The 19,802-nt window shown below is 63.1% G+C and overlaps 1 protein-coding gene across 1 annotated transcript in view; it reads left to right on the top strand.

The window, feature by feature from the left end:
- Positions 1–18,161, top strand: part of TRPV4 (transient receptor potential cation channel subfamily V member 4) — a 37,151-nt gene extending 18,990 nt beyond the window's left edge. The window contains exons 4-16 of the mRNA XM_055147077.1: positions 3,745–3,897; positions 4,479–4,619; positions 5,504–5,802; positions 7,799–7,978; positions 10,301–10,459; positions 10,701–10,793; positions 11,868–11,941; positions 12,748–12,913; positions 13,054–13,120; positions 15,196–15,512; positions 16,366–16,493; positions 16,868–16,989; positions 17,510–18,161. Coding sequence (XP_055003052.1) covers positions 3,745–3,897; positions 4,479–4,619; positions 5,504–5,802; positions 7,799–7,978; positions 10,301–10,459; positions 10,701–10,793; positions 11,868–11,941; positions 12,748–12,913; positions 13,054–13,120; positions 15,196–15,512; positions 16,366–16,493; positions 16,868–16,989; positions 17,510–17,667 — 2,057 coding nt within the window. The 3' untranslated portion in view covers positions 17,668–18,161. The remainder of the gene's footprint in view (positions 1–3,744; positions 3,898–4,478; positions 4,620–5,503; positions 5,803–7,798; positions 7,979–10,300; positions 10,460–10,700; positions 10,794–11,867; positions 11,942–12,747; positions 12,914–13,053; positions 13,121–15,195; positions 15,513–16,365; positions 16,494–16,867; positions 16,990–17,509) is intronic.
- The last annotated feature ends 1,641 nt before the right edge of the window (positions 18,162–19,802 follow it).

Raw genomic sequence — 19,802 nt, 5'->3', positions numbered from 1 at the left:
TTGCTCTCCTGAATATTTTGCTCCTCTTTGGCCTTGAAGCTGCGTCTGGCACGGTTGACGGGTCCTTGCACGTCCCTCCTGGCCGGGTGCTGGGGATCACGCAGAGTCGGGGTTCAGACCCAGATGGCCCGGGTGGGCTTCCTCTCTGAAGCCCCCGCACACCTCCGGCCCCAAAGGTCCTGTCTGTCAGTGTCCGGGCCCCAAAGCCCGCCTCAGGGAGCCCCCCGAGCCCCCGCCTCCAATGGAGGAATTGACCCGTGAGTCGCCCCCCACCCCGGCGAGACAGCCAGGGGCCCGAGCGCCCCCACGATGTGTGATGTCAGGACCTATCTCAGGAAGGCTGGCTCTCTGCTCCCCTGAGCCTCAAGGAGCTTCCAGAAGCCAGAGGGGGGTGGGGGGCATTTTCTGAGCCTTCTGACACGGCGCCGAAAGCAAACACCCACCCAGCGGACCAAAGCAGGGGGCTCTGCTGACGTCTGGTTTTTTTTTTTTTTTTTTGGGTCATACCTGGTGATGCTCAGGGGTGACTCCTGGCTCTGCACTCAGGAATTACTCCTGGCAGTGCTTGGGGGACCCTATGGGATGCCGGGAATCGAACCCGGGTCGGCCGCGTGCAAGGCAAACGCCCTCCCTGCTGTGCTATCGCTCCAGCCCTGCTGACGTCTGTTTTAATGTTTGCTTTGGGGTCACCCCCATCGGTGCTCAGGGCTTATTCCTGGATTTTGCTCTCAGGGGTAACTGCATGTGGGGCTGGGGGGGACCATGTGAGGGGCTGGGAGTCAGGCAAGGCAAGTGTCCCGCCTGCTGCTCTCCGGCCTCACCCGGCTGCCCCTGTGGATTCTTCTAGCCAGAGAGTCTCATGATTCCCAGAGGGGCTGTGGCCAGCCCGCCTGATCCCCCAAAGCAGGACAACCTTCAATTGGACAGTTGAATCAGCACCCACGGGCCGGGCTGCTTCGCCACCTGGTGGTCACGCCCTGTAACTGCACAGTCCTTTCCGTGCCTGGGGACCCAGGCTGGCGGCCCCTTACCGCTGTAGCCTGAGCACAGCCAGGGGCCTAAGACAGCAGCAAAAGAAACAGTTCCGGGGGGGGGGGGGGCGCTGCGGAGCGGGCTGGAAAGGCTGGAGCACAGGTCGGGCAGCCTCAAGTTTCACTGCCCAGCACCATAGTATTGGCCCAGCATGACATTGCTGGAGATGCCCCTGGGAGGGGGTGGGGCAGCCCTGCCGGCCCGAGCATCGCGTTCCCTGGGCCGTGGGTCCAACCAGCTTGGCGGGGAGAAGCCTCTGGGTTCCCGGAGCGTTTCTTGGGAGGCTTCGAAGAAATTCACCCCATGGGACTGGCGAGTGGGTGGGTGGTAGAGGAGCGTGTCCTGCACGTGTGAGACCTGGGTTCGATTCCCGACACAGAAGGGAGGGTGGGAAGGGAAGAGACGACGAAGGAGAAGAAGAAAAGAAACAGCCTTTGCTCCCCCCGGGGGGCTGCGGGCCAGCTGGACAGAGGAAGGGGCCCCGCCGGGTGGGGGCAGGTTCTGGGAATGTCACTGCTGGGGGTGCCGGGAATGTCTCTGTCCCCACAGCCCCCCACCCTGGGGGCTGCGTTCAGGGAGGGGTTCCCGAGGCAGCCCCGGTGTGCTCACAAGGGCAGGGGGAGTCGTGACTGGTTGCTTAAAATCAGTATTTCTTGATGACTCTCCCGGCCCCAGGCCTGCTAGCCAGCCCCTGCCCAAGCTCCTTCGTTTCCCTTGGGACAGCTAACAGCATTGGAGGGGAGGGGTGAAGGACAAAGAGAGAGCAGCTTCATGAGGACTTGGATAACGGGGTGACTCTGGGATGAGTGCACTGTTATTGCTGCGCCAACAGCACCCCCAAAGTCCTCTCTGGGTAATTCACAAGGGCTTTAAGCAGCGGTTCACACATTGGGGGGTGCGGTACTCCAGGTTCCCTGTAGGGGGCACCAGCCTTGTTGCTGGTGGTGATGGTGGGTGGATTGTGTGTTCAAATACGGGGAAGGCTGTGCCTGGCTTTTGTTTATTTCTTCATTATTTATTTTTATTGAATCACCGTGAGATAGAGTGTGATGAAGTTGCTCATGATTGTGTTTCAGTCATGCAGTGTTCCAAACACCCATCCCTCCACCAGTGTAATTTCCCAGCACCAGGATCCCCAGTTTCCCTCCCACCCCTTCAAGCCCCCCCAACCCCCCCATACACACACACACACACTGCCTGCCTCTGTGGCAGGCACCTCTGTTCTCTCTTTCTCTTTCTCTCTTGTATTATAGGCATTATGGCTTGCGATAGAGATGCTGAAAGGTTACCCTGTATTCTCCTTTACCCACTTTCAACTCTCAGTTCTTGTCCAGAGTGGTCATTTCCAACTAGTATTATCATAGTGGACCCTCCTCTACCTTCACTGCCCTCCATCTCCCACCCCACTGACCAACCACTGCCCAGTCCTCCTGGCCTGCTTTCCCTGGCCTTGTTTATTATTTCACACTGTTTTTCTTTTTCTTTTTTTTTTTGACTCCACAAATGAATGCAGTCATTCTATATCTCTCCCTCTCTGACTCATTCCACTTAGCACGATACTCTCCGAGTCTATCCACTGATAGGCAAGTTTCATGACTCCATTTCCCCCTAACGGCTGCGTAGTATTCCTTTGTTTAGTGGTACCATAGTTTCTTTATCCAGGTGTCAGTTCTCGGGCACTCAGGTTGTTTCCAGATTCTGGCTCTAGTGAGTAGTGCTTGTGACTGGCTTTTAGAGGGTCACAGTTGCCTGCAGATTAAAGGCTCTGGCATAATCCTGGCCTAAGAAATCATGGCTGGGGGCTGGAGCGATAGCACGGTGGGGAGAGCATTTGCCTTGCAAGCGGCCAACCCGGGTTCGATCCCCAGCATCCCATAGGGTCCCCCGAGCACCGCCAGGAGTGCAGAGCCAGGAGTTAGCCCTGAGCATCGCTGGGTGTGACCCAAAAAGCCATAAAAATAAATAAATAAATCATGATTGACGTTATTTACCGCAGCCTCTCCATACATTGGATTTCCAAATTCTTTCTTCACCCCTTGCCCCCACACCGGGGGCAACGGGGAGGTGGCAAGACTGAGCCAGTGTCAGAGCGAGCCGGGGTCCGCGTGGGGCGCGTGGGGCCCTCCGGGTAGCGGCTTATGCGGGTCTGTCTCTGCAGGCTACGGCAGTCACCGTCGCAGGAGCCTCGCCTCTGGGACGCCGCCGCCAGTGACTGCTCGGGGCTGGCTGCTTCGCTGCTTGCTCTCGCTGGTCCTTGCTGTCCGCAGGTCTGCCAGTCTCTGGGTCAATCCCCTGGGGACCGGTGGCTGGTCCCTCCGCTGCTACCGCGTCGTCTTCCCTCTCTCTCTGTCTTCTCCCGGTGACCTGGAAGCGCTGTCCATGCACCATCTGCAGGACCGCATGAATCACTCTGTCTTCACCCCTCGTTTGCGCTCGCTGCCCGGCGTGCCCCGTCCTTTGGCACCACCCGCCCTGCCCAGTGCCTCGTACGCGGGCAGTGACCCCGTTCCCGCGCCTCTCTAGTCTAGCCCCGCCCCCTCAGCTGTTTCTGCCATCTGATTGGCCGTGCCCGTGGAAGTGAGGTCTTAAAGAACCAATGGGGTCGCTTCGGTGATGGGCTGCCTCCTTGCACTGTAACTTCAAGTAGGGTCCCCAAGCCGCGGGGACCCCAGGCCCAGCGCCTCACAGCCTGGACCTCGGCCTCCCCCGCAGAGCCGTCCACGGGGAAGACCTGCCTGCCCAAGGCCCTGCTGAACCTGAGCCACGGCCGCAACGACACCATCCCCGTGCTCCTGGACATCGCCGAGCGCACGGGCAACATGCGCGAGTTCGTTAACTCGCCCTTCCGGGACATCTACTACCGAGGTGGGCCCCGGGCGCCGGGCTGGGGCGAGGCGGGATGGGCGGGGGGCACCGTCCTGGCTTGCCTGAGTGCCCCGAGAGCTTCAGAGTGGACCCCCTCCTGCCCCCCAGCCAGCCCGCCCGTCCGCATCCAGAAACCAGTGCCCAACTGAGTGTGTGAATGAGCGGAGGGACCAAGGCCCTGGGGCCAGCCTCTAGCTTTGCGATCCCCAGGGGCCGTGGGCACTGGGAACTAGGCCCCGAGCGGACTTGAGGGGTTGGGGCTCTACCTGGCCGTGCTCAGGGCTGACTCTTGGCTCTGTGCTCAGGGATCACTCCTGGAAGTGATCCCAACGCTGTAGGGGTGCCAGGAATCGAACCCGGGTCAGCCAGTGCCTTTCCCGACGGGGGCCTGGATTCTCTCACACCCTCTGTAGCGTGATGAGTCTGGGGGGGAGGGTGGGGGGGGTCAGAGCCCGGGTCCCGCGCCCCAGCCCAAAGGCTAAGCTCCTCCTACGCCAGGCTCAGCCTGCCGTCCCCCCCCCACTGCCTGGGGCCCGGGTCTCTGCCCCTCCCGCGACTGACTGCCCCCGCCCGGCCCCCAGGTCAGACGGCCCTGCACATCGCCATCGAGCGCCGCTGCAAGCACTACGTGGAGATGCTGGTGACCCAAGGGGCTGACGTCCACGCCCAGGCGCGGGGACGCTTCTTCCAGCCCAAGGACGAGGGCGGCTACTTCTACTTCGGTGAGGAGCGGCCTGTGGGGGTTGGGGGGTACACGGTGGCGCCAGCAGCCTCGGGAGCCACAAAGACCACGCCCCCCCCGCCCCCCGCCTGCACCCCCGGCCCTGCTCTCAGCCCTCCTGTCCCCAGGCCCTGCCTTGGAGGGGCCCAGCACCGTCTCTCCCTGCAGCCTCTGCGCCCAGCTCCCTGGCCTGTGCCATGCTCTCGGGGTCCCCACATCGGACCCCGGGCCTCGTTTTACCCAACGTACCCAAATTCCACAAATCACCATCCCACCTTGAATCGCTGCACCTGACTTAACCATATTTCACCAAAGAATCGTCCCCCTTGAATTGTCGCGCCCTGTTTTCAAGTGCCGCCGCTTTCAGGGCTGGGGTTGGAGCAGTAGCACAGCGGGGAGGGCGTTCGCCTCGCAGGGGTTGGGTCCCCGGCCCCCCATACGGTCCCCCGAGCCCGCCAGGAGTGGTCCCTAGTGCAGAGTCAGGAGTGACCCCTGACGCCCCCCCCCCAACAAACAAACAAAACAAAGTCTCACGGGCGGTTCCCCTTACTCGGGAAGAAGTTGGCCTTAGCTCCGTAATGACTGTGCGGTGAAGGGCGGCCCTGGGGGGCACAGCCCCCTCCCCCAGGGGCCCAGCTGCGCCTCTCCTTCATTCACGTGGGTTTGGGCCCCGGGACGGAGCCCCTCAAAGATCCCGCCCCGCCCCCAGACCGTGGCCCCGCCCCCAGATCATGGCCCCGCCCCAGACCGTGGCCCCGCCCCAGATCATGGCCTCGCCCCCAGACCGTGGCCACGCCCCGGACCGAGGCCCCGCCCCCGGACCGTGGCCCCGCCCCGGGCACCCTGGACTGCCCCCGACTGTGCCCTGTGCCCGCCCGCCCGCAGGGGAGCTGCCCCTGTCGCTGGCCGCCTGCACCAACCAGCCGCACATCGTCAACTACCTGACCGAGAACCCGCACAAGAAGGCCGACATGCGGCGCCAGGACTCGCGCGGCAACACGGTGCTGCACGCGCTGGTGGCCATCGCCGACAACACGCGCGAGAACACCAAGTTCGTCACCAAGATGTACGACCTGCTGCTGCTCAAGTGCGCCCGCCTCTTCCCCGACAGCAACCTGGAGGCCGTGCTCAACAACGACGGGCTCTCGCCCCTCATGATGGCCGCCAAGACCGGCAAGATCGGGGTGAGTGGCTCGGCCGGCCTGCGCGCCGTGCACACGCGTGTACACGTGCACACACGCACGCACATACTTATACACAATGCACGCACACATGCATGCATGCACACACGCACATACACATGATACATGTGCATGTATGCACGCACACACTCATACACATACACATACAGGCTTCTGCCGGGATGTGTGTGAGTGTGTGTATATGTGAGTGGATGTTTGTGTGTATGCGAGCATGTATACTGTGCATATATGAGTGTGTATATGTGAATATGAGTGTGAATATATTGTGTGTATATGATCGTGTGTATTATGTGTATAGGACTGTGTATATGAGTGTGTATGTATGTCAGTTGTGTGTATGTTATTGTGTGTGTTGAGTGTGTATATGAGTATGTGTGTTTGTGTGTATTATGTGTGATTGGATAGATTTTTGTGTGCATGTGTTTATGTATATGAGTATGTGTATATATACGAGTATGTGTATGTGTGCATATATGTGTGAATATACTGTGTATATGATTGTGTATTGTGTGTATGAGTGTGAACGTGTGTATTGTGGGTGTGTACATGAGTGTGTAAGTGTATGTATATGTGTGTGAATTGTGTGTATATGGTTGTGTGTATTGAGTGTGTATATGAGTACGTGAGTGTGTGTGTGTATGTGTGTGCACGCTGGGGGCCTGTCCTGGTGTTCAGGGGTCAAAGACCCTCTGCCACTTCCCAGTGGGGACCTGTCAGCTCACCTCTCTATGCCTCAGTTTCCCCTCCTGCATCCCCCCTGTGGTTCCTTGTCAACCAAATGCCGTGCTCTGCCCGGGGGTCTGTGGGTCTCTTTTGCCCTGCAGGCGGCCGGGGATCAGGCCTGGGGCCTCACCTGGGCGAGGCGGGTGCTGGGTGCTCTGTTTCTCAGCCGCATCCCTGCCTTCCCTCCCCTCCCCGCTGCTCTTAAAGAGAAGCCTGCGGCCCAGAGACAGTGGTCCGTAAACAGCAGGGTTATTGTGGTTCTATTAAAACCAGCATGCTTGGGGCGGGGGGGCGGGGAGGGGAATGAGATTCCAGGGCCCCAGGGAGAGCCAAGGGCCCAGGCTGGGGGTCTGGTTTGTGCCCACATCCTGCCACCCGCTGGCCTGGGGCAGTTCCCCCCTGTGGGCCGGCCCTGAGCTCGTGGGCGTGGTCAGAGGTTGTGAGGCCGCGATTTGGCACATTAAAGAGGCTGATGCCAAGGAGAGGTTCTGACACTCAGACTCTCAAGGCTGGCCTAGTCAGTCCCCTCCACCCACTGGCTGGGGGCCCTCGGGGTCGCCTGTCCCTCCCCGCCAGGCTTCAGGGTATGAGACCCGGGGACCAGCGGGTGAAGGTGCAGCTGAAGCGTGGCGGAGGGAGATGGCTCCCAGGGCTGGGGCGCGAGGCTGGTACACACGGGGCCCTCCCCGAGCCCCCAGGGTCTCCCGACTGCCCTCCTGTCCCCCGAAACAGACAGGAGAGAGAAAGAGGGGGCTGGAGCGACAGAAGGACGGCAGGGCGCTTGCCTTGCACGACGTGGCCCACTGGGTTTGAACCGCAGCACCCCGTAGGGTCCCCCCGGCCCCGCCAGGGGGATCCCCGCGCGCAGAGCCAGGAGTCAGGCCTGAGCACCACCCCTGCGAGTCCCCACCAGAAAGAGTGAGAAAGAAACACGGGGTGGGGGCTGGAGTGATAGCACAGCTGGGAGAGCGTTTGCCTTGCACGCGGCCGACCCGGGTTCGATTCCCAGCATCCCATAGGGTCCCTGGAGCACCGCCAGGAGTAATTCCTGAGTGCAGAGCCAGGAGTAACCCCTGTGCATTGCCGGGGGTGACCCAAAAGCCAAAAAAGGGGGGGGGGAAAAGGAAGATGAGGTGGAGGCGAAGGTCTGGTGCTTGGCAGGTGCCAATAAATATTCCCCCTTCATCTCGCACCCTGGTGGTGGTGGTGGGGAGTCCCTGGGCCCTCCTGACCTCCCCTGCCCCTTTGCGTGCAGATCTTCCAGCACATCATCCGGCGGGAGGTGACGGACGAAGACACGCGGCATCTGTCCCGCAAGTTCAAGGACTGGGCCTACGGGCCCGTGTACTCCTCGCTCTACGACCTCTCCTCCCTGGACACGTGTGGGGAGGAGGCCTCGGTGCTGGAGATCCTGGTGTACAACAGCAAGATCGAGGTGTGTGGCTCGCCGGGGAGGGGGCCGGGGCGGGTGGGCCGAGGGGCGGCAGGGGAGGGCGCCCAGGCGTCACAGGGTGGGGGAGTGGGGGGGAGCCCGGGTCTCCGTGGCCAGGAACCACGGGGTGTGACTGCACAGGCAGCGGAAAGTGCCCAGCTGGCTCCCTGGGCTGGGGAACCTGCTCAGCATCGGGGAGCCCCGGGTTCGAGCCCCAGCACCTCAGGGCTCCCTGAACACTTCCAGGAGCGCCGCCCCCCGCTAAGGCTCCTGAGCTGTGCCAGGTAGGAGCAGCCACGGCCAGGGGAGTGTTCACTGAACGCCTTGCACAGCCACTGACCCTGGAGGGAGGCAGGCGGAAGGAGGTCGCAAGGGCAGGCCGCTCTGGCCCCGGGCTGGGCTCCGTCATGGGTGTGCTGTGTGGCTCTGCATTAGTGGCACAACCTCTCGGAGCTGCTCCGCTCTCTCCTCTGGAACACGGGCATAAAGAAAGTGCCTTCAGGGGCTGGAGTGATAGCACGGCGGGGAGAGCGTTTACCTTGCACTCGCCTGATCCGGGTTCGAATTCCAGCATTCCATAAGGTCCCCTGAGCACCGCCAGGGGTGATTCCTGAGTGCATGAGCCAGAAGTGATCCCTGTGCATCGCTGGTGTGACCCAAAAAAGCAAAAAAAAAAAAAAAAAAGAAAGAAAGTGCCTTCAGGGGCCGGAGCCGGAGCAATAGTGCAGCGGGGAGGGCGTTTTTGCCTTGCATGTGGCCAACCTGGGTTCAATTCCCAGCATCCCATATGGTCCCCTGAGCACCGCCAGGAGTAATTTCTGAGTGCAGAGCCAGTAATAAGCTCTGAGCATCACTGGGAGTGGTCCCCCCCCCCCGTCCAAAAAAGTATCTTTCTCCGTCGGGCCAGTGAGATGATCTCAGGCGGCCTGGCACAGCGCAGGTGAGGGCTGCTGGTCCTGTGTGAAGTTCTGAAAGCCCTCTCTGTTCACTCGGCAGTGTTTCCTGAGCATCGTTCTGCACCATTAACTATTCTTCCACAGTATCATTACAGCCTGTAAATGTACCACATTCTAATTAACCGTTCCTCGGTTCTCGGTCATTTGGGTCCGTTTCTGCCGCTAACAGGAATAATACGGCCGTAACATCTTCGTGGCCGTGTCATTACTCATGCCCGTGGTTATGGAGACACTCGAGTCTTTAAAGGGACAGGAGGCGGTTTCAGTGCGGCAGGACGTCTGAGGCTGGGTGCGGGGGTGGCGGGGGGGGGGTTTGCCTTCCCTAGCCGGGGCTCGCCTCCCGGACACCTCGGACACTCGCCACCGGTGGGCTTTGGTGTGGGGCTGGTTGGAGGTGCAGCATCTCAGATGCAAACTCACGGCTCGTGTCCGCCCTTGGCGGGGGGGCAGCTGTATGGAGTTGATTGCGTGGGGCTCGATTATTTTTTGTTTGTTTGTTTTTGGGTCACACCCGGTGATGCACAGGGGTTACTCCTGGTTCTGCACTCAGGAATTCCTCCTGGCGGTGCTCAGGGGACCCTATGGGATGCTGGGATTTGAACCCGGGTCGGCCACGTGCAAGGCAAACGCCCTCCCCGCTGTGCTCTCGCTCCAGCCCCGGGGGCTCGATTACTGATGTCTGCCCTGGCTTCAGACGGGGAGAAACTCCCTAAGTCACGTGATTCTTGGGCAAGTCCCATTGCCCGGATGGAGATTTCTGGATGTTGAGCCCCTGGCGAGGCAGCTGGGTGATTCTGCTGCCAGCAGCGGGCACGGAGGGGGCATTCCCGAGTCTGGGTTCTGCGTCTAGGGTGGGCTGCAGAGGCGGGGGAGCACTGGGGAGGCGAGCCCAGGAGTTGGGGTGTGAGTGGGGCTCGGAGCCCCCACCCCGGTGTGCCTGCAGCTGTCCTGGCGAGGCGAGGCCGCCTTTCCTGCAGCGGGGTCAGCGCCGGGCCGTCTCCCGCAGACCCTCCTTGAGCGTGGCGGGGTGGGCGGCTGTGGGGGGCGGGCAGAGGGGGCGTGGGGGGCGGGCAGAGGGGGCGTGCAGCGGGGTCAGCGCGGGCGTCTCCGCAGACCCTCCTTGAGCGTGGTGGGTGGGGGGGCTGTGGGGGGGCGGGCAGAGGGGGCGCGTGCAGCGGGGTCAGCGCCGGCCGTCTCCCGCAGACCCTCCTTGAGCGTGGCGGGGTGGGGGGGCTGTGGGCAGAGGGGGGGCGCAGCGGGGTCAGCGCCGGGCCGTCTCCGCAGACCCTCCTTGAGCGTGGCGGGGTGGGGGCGGCTATGGGGGGCGGCAGAGGGGGTGCAGCGGGGTCAGCGCCGGCCGTCTCCGCAGAACCGCCACGAGATGCTGGCCGTGGAGCCCATCAACGAGCTGCTGCGCGACAAGTGGCGCAAGTTCGGGGCCGTGTCCTTCTACATCAACGTGGCCTCCTACCTGTGCGCCATGGTGGTCTTCACGCTCACCGCCTACTACCAGCCGCTCGAGGGCACCGTGCGTGGCACCGGGGCGGGCGGGCGGGGGAAGGGGCGGGGCTGCAGAGGGGGAGGGGCGGGGAGGGGGCGGGGAGGAGGAGAGGCTGCAGAGGGGGAGGGGGAGGGGTTGCAGAGGGGGAGGGGTTGCAGAGGGTGAGCGGGAGGGCTCACGGGCCCAGAGGTCCAGGCGCCGGCAAGCCTCTGGACCTGGGGCCCAGCCGGGCAGGGCTGCCTGACGCCGGGGCCCCCCTGTGCCGCAGCCGCCCTACCCCTACCGCACCACCATGGACTACCTGAGGCTGACGGGCGAGGTCATCACACTCCTCACCGGGGTCCTGTTCTTCTTCACCAGTGTGAGCCCTCCCCCTCCTCCCTGTGCCCCCTCTCCCCTCCTCGTGCTCCCTCCCCCCTCCTCCCCGTGCTCCTTCTCCCCTCCCCGTGCTCTCTTCCCTCCTCCCCGTGCTCCCTTCCCCCTCTCCGTGCTCCCTCCCCTCCTCCCTGTGCTCCCTCCCCTCCTCCCCATGCCCCCTCCCCTTCTTCCTATGCTCCCTCCTCCCCTTACTCCCTCCCCTCCTCCCCGTGCTCCCTCTCCCTTCCCCGTGCTCCCTCCCCTCCTCCCCGTGCTCCCTCCCCCTCCTCCCTGCGCTCCCTCCCCTCCCTGTGCTCCTTCCCCTCTCTGTGCTCCCTCTCCTCCTCCCTGTGCTCCCTCCCCCTCCTCCCTGCGCTCCCTCCCCTCCCTGTGGTCCCTCCCCTCCCTGTGCTCCTTCCCCTCCCCGTGCTCCCTCTCCTCCCCATACTCCCTCCCCCTCCTCCACGTGCTCCCTCCTCCCTCTCTGTGCTCCCTCTCCTCCTCCCTGTGCTCCCCCCTCCTCCCCATCCTCCCTAATCCACCTCCCCACCTTTCCTCCCGTCTTCACCTCCTCCCAACCCTTCCTCCCCTCCTCCCTGCCTCCCTGCCCCTCCTCAGGAGCCCCCTCTTGTCCGCTCTCTCCTCCTCGCCCTCTCCGCCGCCTCCTGTGCTCCTGCTCTTTCCCTCCTTCTCCAGCCTGGTGTTTCCCTCTGCTCTTCCCTCACAGACGACTCCTTCGTCCTCTCTCTGTCGCTCGCTCCCTCCTGATTTCTGGGCCTCACCCGGCGGTGCTCAGGGAGTACTTCCTGTCTGGTGGTTGGAGCTCGCCCCCTGTGATCCTCGGGGGACTGTGTGGTGGCAGAGATGGAAACCCCCCGTGCAGAGCGAGCCCTCGGCCCCTTTGAGTCGGCCCCGGGGTCCCTCATCACCTCTTCCGCGTCCTCCATCCTGCTCCCTCTCTGCTCAGCTGTGTCCTCCCCGCCCCGCCCTCCTCGCTGTGCTCCTGCCTGGCTCCGTCCTCCCTCCTCGCTGTGCTCCCCCCGTCCCACCCCCTCACGGGCCTCCTCGCTGCTTCCAGATCAAAGACTTGTTTATGAAGAAGTGCCCGGGCGTGAATTCCCTCTTCGTGGACGGCTCCTTCCAGCTGCTCTAGTGAGTCTGGGGCCACCGGGGTGGGGGGAGGGAGGTGGCGGGCTGGGCTGAGAGACCACCCAGACCGGGGGAGCAGGGGCCTGAGCCCTGATCGGAGGCGTGCCTCCACCCCTCTCAGTGGCCAGGGTCAGCGCACGGCCAGTACCGGGCCTTCAGCTTCCGGCCAGTAGAGAGTCAGGCAGGCAGACGGACGCTCAGCTCTGCCCTGCGTGCCCGGCCAAGAAGCATCTTTCGTTGCTGTTTTTTTCTTTTTGAGTCACACCCGGCGATGCACAGGGGTTCCTCCTGGCTCATGCACTCGGGAATCACTCCTGGCGGTGCTGGGAGGACCCTATACAGGAGTAATTCCTGAGTGCATGAGCCCGGAGTGACCCCTGAGCATCACCGGGTGTGACCCAAAGAGCCAAAAAAAAAGAAGAAAAAAAGCAGCGTCCTGAAGCTGCATCTGCTGGGGAGCGAGTGCTGGGCTAGATTGGTGATGTCTGCCCAGGACGCAGCTGCTGCTGCTGCAGGGGGCTCACCGCTTCCCCTTCCCACGCCAGCCGGAGAGGGGGGGCGACGAAATTCTCCCAGCCACCACGTATCTTGCCCTGGCAGCTCCAATACACAGACTGTTGAGATCGCGGTGGACGATGCCCTCACAGTGATCAGCAGTTAATCGAGGGTTCTGGGTTACAAGGCGGCTGGGGAGGCCGGAGAATCTGTCTCGTCTCACTGGGCGGGGGGCGGGACTGGGGGCGTGCAGAAGGTATGGTGGTGACGGGGGGCTCGGTCTCCCCCCCACCCCGTCCTCTCGTACCCCGTAGCTTCATCTACTCGGTGCTGGTCATCGTCTCGGCCGCCCTCTACCTGGCGGGCATCGAGGCCTACCTGGCCATCATGGTCTTCGCGCTGGTCCTGGGCTGGATGAACGCCCTGTACTTCACCCGCGGGCTGAAGCTGACGGGGACCTACAGCATCATGATCCAGAAGGTACCAGGGCTGCGGGCGCTCGGGGGAGAGCCACACGCCCCTCGGGGAGCAGTCGGTGCCGCGGGCGGGGAAAGCTCCTCCATGCGTCACCCCACCTCTTTGTCCCCCCCCCCACCCGGTGGCCCCGCTGGGGTTGTTAGATCCTCTTCAAGGACCTCTTCCGCTTCCTGCTGGTCTATCTGCTCTTCATGATCGGCTACGCCTCAGGTGAGCTCCGGATGTCTGGGCGTCCAGCGGGGTGGTGCAAGGCCAGGGGTTGGGGGTGTCACGGGGCGAGGGGCGGTGACCAGAGTCAGCATGGTGGGCACTGGGCGAGGCTCTGCTTGTCCATCCCTGCCTGGTGTGATCCACCCATGTCTAGAAGGTCATCCTCCATGTCTAGAAGGTCATCCTCCATGTCTAGAAGGTCAGTGCCTTTCTCTGTCTCGTCTGCAAAGGAGACAGGTGGGGAAAAGGCCAAACCTCCCCCAAGGCCGAGTTGGTGTGTTGGCTGCGGTGGCAGAAGCCGCGGCCCAAAGCAGTGCTCGCTCAGGATTGCTCACAAGACCGCCTGGCAGCGGACCTGGCGAGCCCGGGCCGGCCTGGGCTGATCTCTCTTCCCTGCTTAGTTGGAGGGATTATCGCTGTGGCATCACCCCTCGGCAGTGCTTGGGGCCACCCGCGCCCCGCAGGGCACGTGCTCCGTTGCCTGGGCTCCAGCCCCGTGCCAGAGATGGTGTTTCTGCCCCGCCGGCGGGGTTGGCGGCCAACGGATCTGACTCGCTACGGTGGTCTGGGCGGAGGTCACTTTTTGCTCGTCCGCTTGGTCTCTCCTGCTCCCGCCGGCCAGCTTGGGCTTGTTCCACGGGGGGACGTGAGCATTCCGAGAATGCCCGTGGGCATGTTCAAACTCCAGCCTGGCACGGGGCTTCGTCCTGCCTTGTTTTTTTGTGAGTCCAAGTCAGCTGCCGGGGCAGCCTTGGGCCAGAGTGCGGGGTCAGGCCGTGCCTCTGCACGGGCGGCACCGGCTGCATGGGAGGGAAGGACGACACAGAGCCGCCCCTAGGCCTTCACCACACCCGCTGGGACCCAGGCTGCTCCCACGTCAGGCCTTGGAGTCACTGCAGGCGCCGTGGGGTGACAGGAACCCAAGCAGGCGCCTTCCCCCCCCCCCCGTCCTAGAGCCAGTCCGGGTTGTGTGTGTGTGTGTGTGTGTGTGTGTGTGTGTTTGTGTCCACACCTAGCGATGCTCAGGGCTTACTCCTGGCTCAGCACCCAGGAATCACTCCTGGTCGTTCTCAGGGGACCACACAGGGGGTACCGGGGGTCAAACCTGGGGGGCCACATGCAAGGCAAACGCCCTGCCCGCTGCACTATTGCTCTAGGCCAGTCTGTTGTTGTTGTTGTTGTTTTAATTTTGCTTTTTTTCTGGTGGGGGGAGGTGTTGGTAGAGATCAAATCTGGTGGTACTTGGGGGGCGTTGCCAGCTCTGTGCCGAGCCCAGGGGACCGTGCGTGCTGGAGACTGACGCCCAGCCTGCCGCACTCAGGCCCCCGAGCTGTGTCCAGCATCAACCCAGGTCTTTTGAAACTCCACATTGGGGGCTGGAGTGATAGCACAGCGGGGAGGGCGTCTGCCTTGCACGTGGCCGACCCAGGTTCGATTCCCAGCATCCCATATGGTCCCCTGAGCACCGCCAGGAGTAATTCCTGAGTGCAGAGCCAGGAGTAACCCCTGTACATCACTGGGTGTGACCCAAAAAGTGAAAAAAACAAAAACAAAAACTCCACATTGGGGCCCAGAGTGAAGGGACAGCGGGTATGAGACACTTGCCTCGCCTGCAGCTGATTTGGGTTCGATCACCCGGCACCCCCCCTAGGGTCCCCTGAGCCCCTCCAGGAGTCGTCCCTGAGCACAGAGCCAGGAGTAATCCCTGAGCACCAGGCGAGCTGGGACTCCCAAACCAAAATGAGAAGAAAAGCTTCACGTTCACTGCCTCCACCAAGCTCTCCCCCTCAGTGCCCGGGGGTCAGTGGCCCTTGCAGGGGGCAGGACCAGGGGCCGGGAAATGGAGCCGCCGGGCGAAGCTGCCACGCCCCCCGCTCTGGTTTCCCCAGCCAGGCAGGGCTCACTGCTGGCAGTGCTCAGGGACCACCTGGGACGCTGCAGAGGAGAGGGGGAGAGGAGCCTCCGCTGGCCCGTCCCCCAGACGCCAGCTCCCCCGCCTCCGCCCCGGGTCCCGCCCCGGGCCCCGCCCCGCGCCCCGGCTTGTGCCTCCCACTCACTCCGCGCCCCTCCCCCAGCCCTGGTCTCCCTCCTGAACCCGTGCGCCAGCATGACGGTGTGCAGCGCGGACCGCGGCAACTGCACGGCGCCCACCTACCCGTCGTGCCGGGACAGCGAGACCTTCAGCGCCTTCCTGCTGGACCTCTTCAAGCTGACCATCGGCATGGGCGACCTGGAGATGCTGGGCAGCACCAAGTACCCCGTGGTCTTCATCGTCCTGCTCGTCACCTACATCATCCTCACCTTCGTGCTCCTCCTCAACATGCTCATCGCGCTCATGGGCGAGACAGTGGGCCAGGTCTCCAAGGAGAGCAAGCACATCTGGAAGCTGCAGGTGAGGCGCCGCCCCTGCCTGCCCTGGTGGCCCCCCCCACCGAGCCTTCCCTGGGGCCAGCCCCGGCTCCTCACCCTGCCTCTACCTTTCTGTCTGGAAAATGGGTCTTTTTGTTAGGGGGAGTGGGGCACACCCAGCTGTGCTCAGGACTTACTCCTGACTCTGCTCAGGGATCATGCCTGCAGGGGTGTGGGGGTGCGGGGGACTGGAAGGAGCTCAGGGGGCCCCGCTGAGGTACCGGTCTGAGGTGCCGGGGATTGAATCTCAGCCAGCCACATGCAAGGCAAGGGCCTTCCCTCCACACTGTAACTGGGTCTCTTTTTTTTTTTTTTTTGCTTTTTGGGTCCCACCCGGCGATGCACAGGGGGGTTACTCCTGGCTCTGCACTCAGGAATTACTCCTGGAGGTGCTCGGGGGACCCTATGGGATGCTGGGAATCGAACCCGGGTCGGCCGTGTGCAAGGCCCTCCCCGCTGTGCTATCGCTCCAGCCCTGTAACTGGGTCTTGAGGGATGACGACCCCCCGCCCCCGCAGGAAGTGGTTAAGGCAGAATCTGAGAGTGAAGCAATCTGGGGTGAAAGCGGTTTCCTCACCGGCCTGCTCCGGGCTCTGGTGCACGGGGGGCGGGGGGAGACCCTCGGTCCCATGCCCGCCCGGCCCCCTCTCTGCATGCCTGTCCCGGACTCGGGCTGCAGCCTCCCTGCTTCTGTCGAGCCCCCACCGGTGTCGGAGGCCCCAAGGGCGCTTCTGGCCGCAGCAAGGGCTGGATGCCGGCGCTGGGCCTGCCCTGGCTGCACCGGGGGGAGGGGCGTCTGTGCCGCGACAGTGGTCTCACCGGTGCCCCTCCCCCAGTGGGCCACCACCATCCTGGACATCGAGCGCTCCTTCCCCGTCTTCCTGCGCAAGGCCTTCCGCTCCGGCGAGATGGTCACGGTGGGCAAGAGCTCGGACGGCACCCCCGACCGCAGGTGGTGCTTCAGGTGAGGGAGGGGGGACCATACCTGGCTCCCCCTCGGGCGGGCTCCAGGGCCGGCTCACGAGGCCGGGGGAGCGGGTGCAGGTGATCCATGGTGTAGGCGCCAGCTGGAGGCTCGGGAGCGGGCCGACCCGGGGCTGGAACCCGGGCCTCCCGCGTTTGCCCCGGCCCCTTGAGCCTCTCCCCGGGCCGAGCCCAGAGTGACCCCCGGCGTGTGGGACGGCCCAGTCCGCAGGACCGTGCTCTGGAGGCCACTGCAGGGACGAACTCCTGTGGGGTCGCTGTCAGCCTGAGGGGAGGGCGGGGAGCGGGCCGGGACGCTGAGGGGGGCTTCCTGGGGGGCTCCCCTCGAGCCTCCCTGCGCTGTGGCCCTGCCAGGGTGGACGAGGTGAACTGGTCTCACTGGAACCAGAACCTGGGCATCATTAACGAGGACCCGGGCAAGAACGAGACCTACCAGTACTACGGCTTCTCGCACACCGTGGGCCGCCTCCGGAGGGGTGAGCAGGGGTGGGGGCGGGAGGGGGAACGCGGGGAGGCCTGGAGGGGGGTCATGGGATGGAGAGGGAGCCCCGGCTGCCCTCCGCCCGGCTCTGGCCTGCTTTGAACAGCCCCACCCCTCCCTGGGACTTGGTGTTCCTGCCTGTAGAATGGGCTGGTGCTTTGCTGTGTTCCCCTCCCCCGCCACCCCCTGCCACCTCCCTGCTGCACTGAGGGCATGTGAGGTGAGGACCGGCCATGGCGGTGTAGCCGACGGGCTGGAGTGCTCATTCTTCCCTTTGCCGCGGGTGCACGTCTGCACCTTCCCGAGCCTCAGTTTCCACGTCTGTAAAATGGGCACGTTCCCCTCCCCGCCACGTGCCGTGTCTGTGGTTTCTGTGGTAGGCCTGTGGGTGTCTGTGGTGGGCCCGTGGGTCTCTGTGGTGGGCCCGTGGGTCTCCGTGGATCCCCGGAGTGGCGGGGCCCGGCCCCCCCGCACTCCCTGTCACGCTCACACCCCCGGCCCTGTGCTCCCCGCAGATCGCTGGTCCTCCGTGGTGCCGCGCGTGGTGGAGCTGAACAAGAACTCAAGCCCTGACGAGGTGGTGGTGCCCCTGGACCACCTGGGGAACCCCAGCCACGATGGCCGCCGGCAGAACGTCCCCCACAAGTGGAGAACTGACAACGCCCCCCTCTAGGGAGGGGCGGCCCCGCCCCCGCCCGGTCCCAGCCCGCCTGCATTTCAGGGGGGCCTCCCGGGGTGTCCCCCCCAGGGGTGAGGGCCAGATGAAGATGCCCAGAGGCCCCAGGACCCTCTGGCGCCCAGGCTCCTGCCCGCCCTGCGCCGGGCCCCGGGCCATCTCACTCCTATGGAGTCATGTAGGCCGCCGCCACCGGGACTGCCCCGCCCGGGGTGGGGTGCAGACCCCCCCCGCCCCGCCTTTATTTATTGCTCTGCTCTCGGACAGCAGCGTGACCCAGGCCTGCTTCCCTTCCAGTGTGGGCCCCGCGGCCGCACCTCTGTAAAATGGGCACGTTCCCCTTCCTTAGGAGTGGAACGTGCCACACCCCTTCGCCCACACCCCTGCGCCCGCAGCCCTGAGGCCTCACCCCCCCCAGCAGCTGAGGGGCTGGCGCGGGAGGGGGTCGGGCCACGCCTGCTGTGTGCCGATGAGGGGCTGTCCCCCAATAAACACCCACTGTTGATGGCGAGATGGTCCGGCCTTAGCGGGCAGAGGAAGGGTGGGTGGGGGTGCTGGGGGCGGGGGCTGTGGGGGGGATGGAGGGCATGGGGGAGGAGCTGATGGGGCAGGCGGGGGCTGGGGGTAAGGCCCTGGGAGGAGGCCGGCTGTGAGGGGTGACAGGAGCGGGGGCTGGGGCTTCCACACTCCCCACGGGCCCGTGCCCTTCTGTCTCGGTGTTTGGTTCGGGGGCCGCACTCGGTCCGGCTCAGGGGCCACCCCTGGCTCTGTGCTCAGGCACCAGTCCTGGTGGGGCTGGGGGGGCCCTGTGGGTGTGCCAGGGGTGGAGCCAGGGTCATCTGTGTACCAGGCAAGCGCCCTCCCCGCTGTGCTCTCTCGGCCCCTGACTCGTGTCCCTCTGCGTTGCCTTCCAGGGGACGAGTCTTTGCCCCTGGTCCACTGATGTCCCAGCTTTCCTTAGGGCCAGGGGTCCCCATGCCTTTATTTTATTCATTCATTCATTTATTTATTTTGCTTTTTGGGTCACACCCAGCAATGCACAGGGGTTACTCCTGGCTCTGCACTCAGGAATTACTCCTGGCGGTGCTCAGGGGACCATATGGGATGCTGGGAATCCAACCCGGATCGGCTGTGTGCAAGGGAAATGCCCTACCCGCTGTGCTATCACTCCAGCCCCCCTCATGCCTTTAGAAGCAACAGAGAGAGAGAGAGAGAGAGAGACAGACAGACAGACAGACAGACAGACAGACAGAGACAGAGAGAGACAGACACAGAGACAGACATAGAGACAGAGACAGACACAGCAAAAGAGAAAGAGACATTGTGTGTGTGTGTGTGTGTGTGTGTGTGTACAAAGGAACTCAATAACTAACTAACACATCAGAGTGAATGCTTAAAGCCTTCACTTATTACTTTCACTTGGGGGGCTACACCCTGTGATGCCGGGAGCCATTTGGCAGGTGCTCAGGGGACTATGTGGTGCTGGGAATCGAACCCTGGGCCCCTAGTGCAAAGCATCGCTTCAGCCTGTTGAGCTGTCTCCCCAGCACCTTCATTTTTTCACACGATGAAATAACTGTAAGCTGGGCACGCTTACCTCTGCACATATTTTTAAGCTAAATATTGGGTAGTAGCCTTCTCGATGCTTTTCTGAATCTTTGGTGGATGGGGTTGTAAGTAAAAAAAAAACACATGTTTTAGAGGCATTGAAATCCTCTCAAGGTACTGGAATTTTTTTTTTTTTTTTTTTTTTTTGCTTTTTGGGTTACACCTGGCGATGCACAGGGGTTACTCCTGGCTCTGCACTCAGGAATTACCCCTGGCAGTGCTCAGGGGACCATATGGGATGCTGGGATTCGAACCCGGGTTGGCCGCGTGCAAGGCAAACGCCCTACCCGCTGTGCTATCACTCCAGCCCCGGTACTGGAATTTAAAATGTTTTCGAGTTATTAAAAGATCCTATTTCAGGGGCTGGAGCGATAGCACAGCGGGTAGAGTGTTTGCCTTGCACACGGCTGACCCGGGTTCGATTCCCAGCATCCCATAGGGTCCCCTGAGCACTGCCAGGGATAATTCCTGAGTGCAGAGCCAGGAGTAACCCCTGTGCATCGCCGGGTGTGACCCAAAAAGCA

The sequence above is a fragment of the Sorex araneus genome, chromosome 9 (genome assembly GCF_027595985.1).
Source record: "Sorex araneus isolate mSorAra2 chromosome 9, mSorAra2.pri, whole genome shotgun sequence".
Lineage (NCBI taxonomy): Eukaryota > Metazoa > Chordata > Mammalia > Eulipotyphla > Soricidae > Sorex > Sorex araneus.
The sequence above is the reverse complement of the archived record's forward strand: the minus strand, read 5'-3'. Positions and strand labels throughout refer to the sequence as shown.